General features: G+C 43.4%; 1 protein-coding gene and 1 long non-coding RNA gene across 4 annotated transcripts in view; one reads left to right on the forward strand and one right to left on the reverse strand.

Moving 5' to 3' along the window:
• The first annotated feature begins 72 nt into the window (after positions 1 to 72).
• LOC104856064 (calcitonin gene-related peptide 2) lies at positions 73 to 5,136 on the forward strand. 3 transcript variants are annotated; one of them, XM_033764128.1, is made up of 4 exons: positions 73 to 137; positions 942 to 1,036; positions 1,723 to 1,860; positions 2,716 to 3,868. In XM_033764128.1, exons 2-4 carry the CDS (start codon positions 951 to 953, stop codon positions 2,912 to 2,914), a joined length of 423 nt encoding a protein of 140 aa, XP_033620019.1. In that variant the 5' UTR covers positions 73 to 137; positions 942 to 950; the 3' UTR covers positions 2,915 to 3,868. The 3 variants fall into 3 exon arrangements, with proteins under 3 accessions (XP_033620019.1, XP_010613515.1, XP_010613516.1); XM_010615213.2 differs by lacking the exon at positions 73 to 137 and adding an exon at positions 572 to 667; XM_010615214.2 differs by lacking the exons at positions 73 to 137; positions 2,716 to 3,868 and adding exons at positions 3,875 to 4,059; positions 4,706 to 5,136.
• Positions 5,137 to 7,470: 2,334 nt separating this feature from the next.
• Positions 7,471 to 13,130, reverse strand: part of LOC104856067 — an 85,087-nt gene continuing 79,427 nt past the window's right edge. The window contains exon 3 of the long non-coding RNA XR_778549.2: positions 7,471 to 7,553. This is a non-coding gene — a long non-coding RNA (uncharacterized LOC104856067). The remainder of the gene's footprint in view (positions 7,554 to 13,130) is intronic.

Raw genomic sequence — 13,130 nt, forward strand, 5'->3', positions numbered from 1 at the left:
CTCTCCCTCTCCCCCGCTCCCCATTAGTCTATCCCGGGTGATTTCCCTCCTACTCTCGGTCCTTCTGTCCACTTCGGTCTCCATGTCTTCATCAGCGTCTCTGTTAGTCAGCAGTCCATCCCGGACTCCTTCCCCAGGTAGGGTCGGATAGTGTCAGTCCCGGGACTCCTTTGCGCTCCCCGACTGCCAGTTTCCGGACCCGGGTTTCCAGGCCTCGCTCTCTCGGATGGATGCAGGAGGAGGTTCCCGAAAGTGGTGCTTTCCGGCATCGCCTCTGGGGCCTCGCATTCTCCGTGAAATTGGCTCAGAGTCTGGGCCGGCGCGAATGGGGAGCAAATGAGCTCAACAACTGAACCGCAGGCACCCTAAATGGCAAGCCCCACTTAAGGCTCTGGGAGTAGAGAAGTCTCTTACCCACCCAACTTCAGCCTAAGCTTGGTTCTTGCAGGCTAAGGAGTTGCCAGAAGACGGAGCAACTGAGCACTAGAAATGGTCCTTCCGTTTTTGCAGATTACAACTATAGAAATATCGGCTCCCTACCTACCCTCTCCCTCCCCACCCCTGGGCGTTTTCGAGATCCCACACAGGAAAACAGCCTTGGGTTTACTTACAGGAGCAGTTACTGTGCCAGGGGGCTCGTAGAGTAACCTCAAGACTTGCCCAACAGGTTTGTGTAGCGTTTGGTGGAGAGGGGAAGACAGAATTACCATTTACCTCTCCCTCTAAAATAGCACCTCTCACTTGCAAACCATGCATGCTACGTGCCTACTGGACCTTCTGATGGTCCGCTCTGCTGATGAGGAATCAAAACTGAAGGGAGACACCTGAAGCCATGAAATCAATAAGTTAGAGGTGGACAGAAGCAGACAGGGATCAAGTCTGTGACCTCGCAGATCTTCGAGCTGGTGCCTGAGGTGGTTGATGTCCTTCTTCCCTTGCAGGGAGACGTCATGGGCTTCTGGAAGTTCTCCCCATTCCTGGCTGTCAGCGTCTTAGTTCTGTACCTCTCAGGCAGCCTGCATGCAGTGCCATTCAGGTGAGACAGCCAGAAGACAGGAGAGCCAGTCTTCTGCTGGGGGGCAGGGACATGTGTTCATGCATATAAATTTATTGTAAACTTTTTCTGATGTAATAGTGTGCAGTGCACAATTTTTAATACGCTGATTTATGATATTCTGTGTTACAAAATTCCATGGACCCTAATGACTCTAGCAAAATGCTTTTGTTGCTTTTCATCCAACTTTTGTTTAAGTAGATTACCTTGATGCCCAATCGGCCATAATTTGAGAAATGAATTGCATCCTAATCTGACTAGGTTACCAAAAAACATTGTTATCAAATCTGATATGTAAAGTGTTGATCTTTTTCTCACTTACATACAAATTACATTTATTAAATTAAACCCTCATTTAGATTTAACACCAATTGTAAGTTTTATCATTTAATTTATAGTAATGGCTGCATCTAACACTTAGATCACAAAATTCCTGAAAATTTAACTAGCAGGTTTCATGAGCCCGTGTGCACTGATTCCAGTCTAACAGGAGAGGCCGCACCAGTGCCCAGCTTCCAATAAGGACGCTGCCTCAAGCCTTGTCCTCTGGGAGTTGGGGCAGCCACATCCTCAGGGGAAGAAGCAGGAACCAGAAAGCCTGGCTGCTTCCCCTGGGGAGAAGGAGGCCGGGTCTCAGAGCCCACACTCAGTTTGCTTTCCCCTACCAGGCAGGACTTGGAGAACAGCCCGGACCTGGCCGGGCTCAGTGAGGAGGAAGCGCGCCTCCTGCTGGCAGCACTGATGCAGGACTACGTGCAGATGAAGGCCAGTGAGCTGGAGCAGGAGCAGGAGACAGAGGGCTCCAGGTAGGGCTCCCACCTGGCCATCCCAGGGGCTCCCCTCCCCTTCAAGTTCCCAAAAGCATAGGAAGGAGGATCTCAAGAGGTAGGAGAGACCACACAGGCCAGGAGTCCAGCAGGCTGCTCTGTACATCAAGACATGGGACCCAGCAGTTCTCAGGCTATACTGAAGATGACAGTCGCTGGAGAGACCATGGTTAGATCACATTTAACAGATCCGTTTCTGGAATTAGTTAGGGAAGGTGTGGAATACCTTACTGTGGGAACTGATCTTGTGACAGCAGGAAGACCTCCCGGCACTGGACGGGTGAAGACTGGTAAGGATAAAACCTGAAGCCTGGGGATGGACTGGTACATCTCAGGAGACTTTAGAAATATGGCTCTACCTGGTTCATCAGCATGCCATGTTCTCTCACAAGGAGCCTTGAGTTTTATATTTGTCAAGTGAAGTCGAGGGCTTGCAGGGGTTGGGGACAGGTAGGGCAGTGTCTGAGACAGGGAAATGTGCATGTTGTTGGAAGGCCAAGGTGAGCACCCTTCCCCTGTCCCAGCTCTCTATGTACCCTGGGCATGGGAAGGAGACCAGCCCTGGCCTGGACCCACACTGCTCAGGTAGAGGCATGGGTTGACCTGAATCTATCGTAAACATAAAGGACTGAGAGAGTAAGGGTGAGAGGTCACCCTTCCGTACCACCACCCTGGCCCATGCACCTCAGAGCCTTCCTGATGGAGAATGTGTGAGACGCCTTCCCGCCTGTGCCTCCTCCCTTACCCAAAGGGTTCCTGCCCAGTCTAACCTGCTGACTGCCCATGGGGGCAGATCCTGTGCATGGCACTGTCTGGCATGTCTTTTCCCTGCAGCCTGGACAGCCCCAGATCTAAGCGATGTGGTAATCTGAGTACCTGCATGCTGGGCACCTACACACAGGACCTCAACAAGTTTCACACATTCCCCCAAACTGCAATTGGGGTCGGAGCACCTGGCAAGAAAAGGGATACAGCCAGTGACTTGGAGTCAAACCACCGCACTCTTGTTGGCATGCCCCAGGATGCCAACTAAACTCCCTCTTCTCTCTAATTTATTTTCTTACTTTTCTCCCATAACTTTATGCATGTGGTTCGTCTCCTGCAGCCCTTCGGGCTGTTATTGGTGGCTTCCCTCTGGCAGAGAATCTCTGGAACCTCAGATGGGCAGAAAGGGGTGGGGGGAGAGGAGGACTCCAAGACCAGGAGAAAATTATCCAGGAAGATATGAGAGCAAGGGCAGCCCTTCTGAGGACCCTGAAGATTCCCCAGCAGAGTGTCTCAGTCCTGCTTCTGACTGCTGGTCATTTGGGGAATAAAATTATTTTTCCAAAAAGATCTTAGCTGTGATGGTTGTTGTTGTAGCCCACATCTCAGGCTTCCTGGTGTCTAGAACTTGTGCTTAGAAGTAGCCTTAGCCCCGGGGTAGGTGGACACAGGTGAGTGGTCCCTGTAGCCCAGCTCAAGCATGAAGAAAAGGGCTGCCAAGGAGCAGGTAAGCACATCTGGACCAGATGCTACAAACTCTGCTCATTTTCCAGGTAAGATAAGAAATTTTCATTTTCTTAAGAAGGGGTATTTTGTGCATATAACCAGGCTGTGGATTCTATAATCCTTGTGAATGGGCTTAGGTGTGGTGCTATAATCTACACTAGTCTAGTAAACCTTAGGTAATTTTTAGCCTATTTATATAGGAAAGATCAGAACAGCCTGGTGTTATACAGGAACAACCCTGTGTTTCCATGGCCGGCCGGCCCTACCAAGAGTCATCTTAGCATTTTCTGACGCCCTATGTCTATGGGAAAGTCTATGGGGTGCAGTCATGGAGTTTTCCTTCATGCCCTGTCATTCTTCTGCTCCGATAGATACGTTATGGAGACACTTGTGGTTAACTGGTATCTCTCTGAGCAGCAACTTTACTATGATGGTCTCCAGGGGCAGGCTCCTCCCCCAACCTCTCACAGACAGATTTTCTCTTTCTCATCCTGCAAACCAGCGTCACTGCCCAGAAGAGAGCCTGCAACACCGCTACCTGCGTGACCCACCGGCTGGCAGGCTTGCTGAGCAGATCAGGAGGTGTGGTGAAGGACAACTTCATAGCTACTGATGTGGGCTCCAAAGCCTTCGGCCGGCGCCGCAGGGACCTTCAGGCCTGAGCAGCTAAAGGGCCCCAGGAAGCAGGTGACTGTGTTGTGAGGTGGGAGGAGGGGTGGAGGAGGGACGACCACATGGTGCAGGGTTGTGTCTAGGCTTTGAGCCTCTGTGAGCCCATACAGTTGAAAAAAGTCCAGAGGGAACAGCACCCACATCAGTGACTAGGGAAAGGACTCTGAGACCAGTAGCTGAAACTAGATTTTGGGTTCCTCTTCTCTATTTTTCCATTCTTTTCTTGTGATACTGAGTTCATCAAGACAGGAAGCACAGATCCTTTGAGATTTGAATGGGAAGGACATTATCCTTTTGGAGTATATACTACAGTGTCATGTACTTCTGAATTAAGACAAGGGCCTTGGGCTTAAGAAATCTGTTTGCGCTCCACTAGCTATATAACCATGGGTCAGTCACTTAATGCTCCCTGAACCTCAGTTTCTCCTTTTGTGACATGAAGACTTTTATATACCTACCACCCAACATTTACATAGAGAGTAAATGAAATAGAGGCTGGGGATTTAGCTCAGTGGTTCCACTACCTACCTTGAAAGCACAAGGACCTGGGTTCAATCCCCAGTACAGGAAAAAAAAAGAAAGTGAGAATAAATGAAATAATAGATGTCAAGAACCTGGCAATAACTAAACTTCGGCTTGTTTTTTTGTTTTTCTTTCCTAGGTCACACCGAAATGAAATGTGACTTCTTTTAGTGTGTAATGAAGGCAATTTGTAGGGAAGACATTCATATGTGCATATTTCTTGACATTGAAACTATCTTTTTTGTTTGAAAAGAACTAAAGCTAAGTGCAGAATAAGCTCATTGCAGTTACCTGTTGCGCATTATTTTATATTTAATTCTGTCTCCAATAATCATGACAGCATGTCTCATATGTCTATTGGTAACGCGTCTGGTCCCCCTCAGCTATCCTGTTGATGTTGGCAACTCTGCCAAACGTCAGCGGGACATGAAATCACTGCTGCTTGAGTGTCTGGGGACACATGGAAATGCTGTGCCTTGATGGAGCGATCTATTTAAAGAAATGTCAGTGTTGTCATTTGTGAACCTCATCAAAATTAAAAATGTATTTTCGATACCCTTAAATGGAATCTGTGCTGCTATTTATGCTTTTTCCCAGGAGTACTTCAAGGGACTGTAAGCACTTTGTTGACCAGGCTGATGCACTTGAAGCAAAGGCAACATGGTTGGGATGAGTTCTCAGTGTCCTGTACCCTTACTTTCCGGAGAAACATCCCTCTTTGGAATTTCACTCCTACGCATGTCAAAAAGGAAAATTCACATTTATTTCTAGAGGGTGCCGTGGTCCTCAGCCCCAGAAATTATTGTGTATTTCTCCATGGCTCAGGTTTGCCCTTATCCATCCCTTCCTTTCTCCATATGAGACCCCTGCTTTTCACCCCTTGGACTGCAAAGCCCTTTGGAAATGATGCCTCACACTTTGAAATGAGATCACAGATGGCCAACCTATCAGGTCATCCAGGCCACCCAGTTCTACTTTGTATTCTATGAGGTACAGAGAGGTGCCTTGCTCAAGGTGCTACATTAAGTTTAACAAAGACATTTGGTCTTTTAACAAGTATGTATGGGGTGCCTGCTATATGCTGGCAGTATTCTAAGCACCAGGAATTGTGCAATGCACAGACTAAACTCCTGGCACTCCGGAAGCTCACATTCTAGTCGGAGGACATCCAGGTGGTTTGTGCTGTAGAATGATAAACTCTCCACTGGAAAGGAATCGGAGATGTCACAGGATCTGAGCTCTTATTCCACACAGGAATTTCCCAGTGTCAACATCCCTGGCTTCTGCTGGGGCCTCTGGGGCATGTTGCTGCTGAGTGTTACTCTAACGAGACTGCACAGCTAATTTCACTGGTACACAATCAATTGATTAGACAGTGCTTGTTTGTTTGTTTGTTAATTAGAAAAGTCAGCCTCTTCTACAGCTGACTCTAATTATTTTCTCAGGATCACATAGAATGATGTCCCTTTCTTCCCTCCATTCTACCCTCAACACAGCCTTCCGCCGAAAAGGTAGATCAGACAAAACACTCCAGTGACTCCCCATATCACTAATTAAACACCTGAGGGATTACAGTGGTTTACATGGTCCAAGTTAAGCCCCCCTTTTCTTCTATTACCTCCACCTCACTACCTGCCCAGCCTCTTCTCCCACTCTCCTAGATGATGACATTCTTACTATTGTTTAACCCTTATCTCCCAACACTCAACAACTGCAAGTCTGGCAATGGCTGGTGATGTCGCTGGGCAGAACACTCCTACCTGATGGTCCCCTTCTCCTTCTGATCTTTGCTAAAGTATCACCTACCCTGATCATTGTTCCTGAAATTGCTTCACACCTCCACCAACCAAAACACCTTAACCCTCTTCTATCCTCCTTACTGCTTATTACCTTGTACCACCAGAAATCGTGCTTATTTTTTTGTGCCTCAGCATAAATGTTAAGGTGCACACATAAAGAAAGTGGAGAAGGGGACGTTGTCAGAATCTCTGCGGTGGGTCCTGTGAACCACCACAGCACAAGACGAATTAAAGAATGAGGCAGAAACTAAGAGTGACTAAGCTGCATCTTGGGGCAGGATCAGTGCTGCTGATGGCAGCAAAGACAAAGACCCCAACTGCATCCGGTATTTACTGAATACAACCATGGGAAGGAATAGGGAGCAGGGTGTGCTTTGAAGGCACCTAGTGAAATACTGCTGAACTCATGGCATGATGGCACCAGGCAGGGCTGTTATGAGTAAGCACTGCTTCTCTTGCTTGAATAGAACAAACAGGTACTGAGAATGGGTGCAATTAGCAAGCAACCCATTGGGCCAGTGAGAAGCCATAATTTAGGGAGAGGATTCTAATTGGGTCCACACTGACCTCAGCTGCACGAAACTCAGAGCCTGCCACTTCACAGACCAGGGCCTAGGTTTCTGTGGCAGCCATTGTGGGAGGGGCTCTGCTCGTCCAGTGTGCCATCTGACATGCCCATTTGAGTCATGAAGAACTTTGGTCTGACTCCTGATATAAAACAATATAGCCAAATTATGGAAAGCAAGAAGCAGGTGCCACTATAGCCCATGGGTACTGGGCAGGGATGTCTGCTACACACATGGACAGGGATATGGTCATTTTGTTCATTGTTGTGTCCCCAGTGCTGAGAACACAGATAGCATTTATAATGAAAGAGTGAGTAAATGAATAGAGTTGCATCTTCTTGCCTTTTATGTTTGTGGTCAACTCTAAGGTTCCCTCAAGGCCTGATTTTCTTCAGTCTAAATTGACCAAGGCCCTTGGTATTTAGTAATCACCTGGATAGTGAATCCCTCAACTGCCTAGAGATCTGCTCCTGTCTCAAGGCCTTCACACAGACTATTTTTTCAGTCTGGACACACCTCTAATCCCAGTCTTACCTTTCAATTAATTCTGACCAGCTTTTCTTCTTCTCATGCAGCAAACAAAGGAATCAGGCAGAGAGCTCTCTGGATGTGATATCATTACCTAGGTAGGGAAGTTCAAATAAAGAAGGAAAAAAGATCATTTTAGTCTTGGGCCTAGGGCACTTAACCAACAATAGAGATAATAGTGTTATTAATTTCATTTCAGAACTCCAGGAATATTTCTCAGTTGACTCAGAGCTCAAGGAATGAAAGAGTATAATTAATCTGAGCCCTCAAAACATAGGGACCACTGGATCAAAAACCTAAGAGAAGCAAGGAGTACATAAGATGATCAAATCACAATGGTGGAGAAACGATGACTTTAGGTATGGCTGCAGCATCAGTCTGTACTACCCGTACCCCACCTATGCTTAACGCCAGTTAAAGCTCATCCCAGTCAGAGCTCCAGTGTATACATGTGCTGCGACTGAATGAATTACTGCTTCCAGTTCTTTGCTGTGCTACAGTATTATTATACACACTCATCCTTGGCATGGCTCCTACGGATGGATGAAGTTAATTTCTTTGCCCCTCTAGGCTTGACCTTGTAACTTGTTTTGGCTACTGGGATTTTGGTAACATAATGCAAGCAGAGCCTTGAAATGTGTTTATTCAATTGGATTTTGTGCTCTTGTCCTTCTGCCATCACGATCAAAAGAGTGTGCCCTCAGTATTCGTTGCTCTATTAGCATGGGCTCCAAAATGAGATAGGGGGATCTCAACCTGACCTACAGCCTGGATCCATGCCCAGCCAGCAGCAGCTGAGATCATCTTCACCCAAATTATCCACTAGCCCATGATCAAGAAAAATAAATATTTGCTATTATAAGCACTGACATTAAAGTTGCTTTTTTGTGCTGTTGTGTAGCAATAGATAGGTAATTTATAAGATTTGGGTGATTCTATATCGAGTTGTGTCACACTCAAATTCGTACGTTGAAACCCTAACCTCTGATGTCACTATATTTGTAGGTATAGCCTTTATGGAGGTAATCAATGTTAAATGATAAGGTAGGGCCCTAATCTGATAGACTGGTGTCTTTATCCGAAGAGAATGTTCTCTCTTGCTCTCTGTGCACATATAGAAAAGAAGCCAGGCAAGGACACAGTGAGACAGCTGTAGTATGCAAGCCAGGAAGAGAACCCCACCAGAAAACAACCCAGAGGCAGCTTGGTACTGAACTTCCAGCCTCCAGAGCTGAGAAAGCAAATGTCTGCGGTTTAAACCACCTGGTTTGTGGAAATCTGTTTTGGCTGCCTGAGTAGACTGATACATTAGAGGATGGAATTATTTTTGCTACCACAGCTTATTCTTCCTCTTATTGAGATTCTGGACTGTAGATCACTTTGCTGAATGGCTAATTTGTCAGATTTACTTGCTTCTTTTTATTAATTCAGTTTGGTAATCACTTTCATTTTGTGTTTTTAAAATCATCTTGAAGGATTTCCTTTGTCACTATTTGCAACCTCCTGCTAAGCAGCTTATACCAGATAATATATACCTTAGATAATTTAATTTGGTTTATGCATATAATGGATATATATATGTATATATATATATATAAATTATGCAGCACAGAATGTAAATGTATGTATCAACTTTGGCTAAATCTCACCTATGACATATGCAAAAATAAAGCTAGTTACAAAGGCTATATATCAAGTGATACCATTTGTTTTGAGTTTAAAATATGTATAATGTTATTATGTATAATTTAGATATACATATTTATGTAATAAAATATTATGTAATACATAAGAATGATAAACATCAAATTTTAAAACACGATTGACTTTGACAGGATGAGAAGGAAATATGAAGAGAGAAACACAAATGACTTCTACCAAGGTTTTGTTTCCAAAAATTTGATTGTATAAGCTAGTAGTTGATTATAATAATGTTATTATGTATAATTTAGATATACATATTTATGTAATAAAATATTATGTAATACATAAGAATGATAAACATCAAATTTTAAAACACGATTGACTTTGACAGGATGAGAAGGAAATATGAAGAGAGAAACACAAATGACTTCTACCAAGGTTTTGTTTCCAAAAATTTGATTGTATAAGCTAGTAGTTGATTATATATATAGCACTCACAATAAAAATAAATAGTAATGCTTAACTTTTGAACTAGCCAGAGAATCTGTTCCATTCAACACAACATAGGAAAAAAAAGATAAAAATTTATAGTAAGTGTACCGTATAAAAAATAATGTCAATAACAAATGCCTATCTAACTTTAAAATAATTGCAAATTAATTAAAGTCACCAATTAAAAGACCAAGGCTATCAGTGCATTTTAAATAGTCTAGCAATATTTTTTCCAAAAAAGGAACTTTCAAAACACTAGGATCCAGAATGTAGTCAAACAAAAGGGGAGAAAAAAATGTATAACACCAATATGAACAAAAATAACTCGGTTGAAATCAACAGAGAGATACTTCAAACAACTAGGATTAGAAGTCCCACCTAACCCAGGTATTCCTCTGGTGGGTATCTTCCCAAAAGAATTAAAAGAATCATACCACGGCAATATATGCTTACCCATTTTTATAGCGGCACAGTTTATAATAGCTAAAATTGGGAAACAGCCCAGTTGCTCATCAACTGGACACTGGATAAACAAGATGTGCTTTTTTAAATAAGATGGATTGCTCAGCCATAAATAACTAGAAACTAGAGATATTCATAGCTGAGTGGATGCACATTGAGGCCATACTCTCAAGTAAAATTAATAAGTCACACATGTAAATACCGAATAGTTTCTCTGATGTGATAAACTAAAAGTGTGAGTAAGGATCAAATGTATAATTGATATTGTGTAATAGGAAGAAAACGTCTAAAAGAGTAGAGGAAGTGGGAGGGGTAGAGGGAAGGGAAAAAGGGAAAAGAAAAAAATGTGAAAAGGAAAAACATGGAGACAATGTCTTTGTAAACAGGGAAGAGTGGAGGGGATGAAGGGAGGGCTGGGGAATGGGGGAAAATAAGAACCTCGTAAGTCATGTATAGGCACAAGATGCCCGTGATGTATGTGACTGTACTGTATACCTAAAATGTACCAATAAACTTAATAAAGATTTTTTTAAGTTGGTTGATTTCTTAGCATAGGTTAAAAAAAAAAGAATTGAAGGCAAAAAGCCTTATAGGAAAAAGAAAGTTATGGCATATTATACTCTTTAGCTTTCCCATTTCAGGCCATAGCACCTGACATCCACAGTCGATGCGGCTCTCTGGGGGGACCCCGTCCCGCGGGGAATAGGAGATGAGAGCCGCCTCTTATTCGTGGGTCATCAGAGGCCGATCCGATCTTGAATGTCTGTGAAGGAAATCTTTAAGAAGTTAGAGTACACGGCCCAAGTCTGGTTTCTGATCAAAGGCGCTTTATTGGCTCAGCAAAACGATTATATACTGTTATCCCAGGGGGAAGGTTCAGCAAGCTTATTGGACAGTTCAAACAAATCAATCACATGAGTCACTCAAGCATTTAACCATACAGCAATCAGTATTTTACCAAATGTGGGGAGGGGTAAGTGGGAAGGCGTACATCAACAATTAACCCTATGCAATCTTTAACTTCACAATCCCTAGGGGCAAGTAGGACGGGGAATACCACCTGCTTCCTGCTCCAGATCCGGTGACCCTGTGGTTAGCACAAAGGGCTATTCTTTCTGTAAGATTTCCTGTTTGCCCAGGGGCTAGACCTGCCAAAGGTCATGTATGTAGTCTAGTGGGATTTTTCCACCGAGGCAAAGGCTAAGGTTGAGGGCAGCCATCTTGTGCAGGCCCAAGCAGTCTCTCACAAGTCGAAAGGAGGAGAGGTTTACTTTGGCTTGTTCTTTAGTCCACAGTCTGCTGGCTGCGAGGCAGAAATGGCAGGGTGAGAGGACATGGTAGAGGAAAGCTTCTCATCCCAGGCGGCCAGGAAGCAGGAAGAGAAGGGAGGAACTGGGGACAACAAACACCTTTCCAAGTCATTCTCCCAGTGATCCACCTCCAACCAGACCCCACCTCCTGTCAGCACATTCAGCTACTAATCTTGAGTGTAGGTTAATGCACTGATGAGTAGAGTGTCCTCATGATTCAGACACCCTCTAAACACATGAGTCTCTGGGGGGACATTTTAGATCTAAACCATAACACAGAGGAAAAAGGACAATGGAGAAAAAGTGTATGTATTTTGAACACTTACATGCCCAACAATACGGTCTCACATTAAATTTTAAAAGTATATCTGAAAAAATGTTCAAAAACAAATTCACCCTTTTCAATAAGCCATAGACTTTGAAAATCACCTTTCTGATTCATGGCTCCAAGTTACTCTACAAATACCCCGATAATTGGATGAATTTCAGAAACCACATAGTAGTTACAACAAGGTGATAGATTGTACTAATTATCAGATTATGCCTTCTTGTTCCAATGCTATTTATTAACTTGATATACCACCCTGAAATGAAGATCTTCTGAAAGGCCTCTCCTTTCTCTTCCACTGGTAAATCTGTTGTCTCAGTCATTTTCCTCCTCCTTGAAACACAATACCCAACACACACACCTAAAAGAGGAGAGGTTTAGTTCAGCTCGCAGTGTGTGAGGCGTCAGTCCACAGCCTGCTGGCTCTAACACAGGACAGCATGGCAAAGGGGCGTGGCAGAGGACTGGCTGCTCACCTCATGCTGGACAGGAAGCAGAGAGAAAATCCAGGAAGAGGCCAGAAGGGAGATAAACCCTTCCTAGCCACAACCCCAACGACGGGCCTTTTCTGACCAGACCTTACCTTCCAATAGCAAATAAGCTATAAATCCCCATAATCCAACCATCTTTCAAAGGTCCCACTTTTGCGCACGCTAGGCTTTGGGAGACATTCAGTTAGAAACCATAAGATCTGTGTGCTAGTAACACAGTTTAAAAACTATTAGGGTGGAGGTACCCTCTTACTCATTTTCAAAATGTTATTCTTCCAGAATGTGGTTAGAATAATTGTCAACTTTTTAAAATTCTCTTTGGATTTTGATTGGTATCACATTGTGCATAATTCTATCTGTAAAAACAGTCATATTTCATATCTTTGTTCTTGCATCACTTAGAATGTTGAGATTAAAGTGGTGACAGGTATCCTCAAACATGAAGGTTATTGATATCAGAAACAGTTCTTTATCATTTTAAGAATGCACCTTTCAAAGTATAGACTAAAAATATCAACATTTGATATTAAATAAAACTCAAAGAAAGTTTTATAATGAAGATTGTGACCATTATATGTAATTGTACTTAATGACAGGCAAATAGACATACAAATCATAAGGGATATATTTAAGAGCACAGTACAATTTTAGTTATTATTTCTCCTATTGATATGAAACATTTAAATTGTTCTTTTGGTCATTCACTGTCTCAAACAGGAAACACCTAAATTAAAATGCAGAGTGAAAACAAGATCTCGGCCTAGTGAGACTAGGAAATCCCGCAGAGTTGAACAGTTATTTAATCCAAACTGTTTGTTAATATTTTATAATAAATATTGGTGAAACCAAATATGAATTTAACTTTTCCATATGCATCCCTCTATTAACTGAAGTAGAGAAGCAGAAAAAGTCACCAAATTCCACTTTATAAATTATTGCCAGAA

This window comes from Fukomys damarensis, unplaced genomic scaffold (genome assembly GCF_012274545.1).
Source record: "Fukomys damarensis isolate Sample0158 unplaced genomic scaffold, DMR_v1.0_HiC HiC_scaffold_16, whole genome shotgun sequence".
NCBI classification, from domain to species: Eukaryota; Metazoa; Chordata; class Mammalia; order Rodentia; family Bathyergidae; genus Fukomys; species Fukomys damarensis.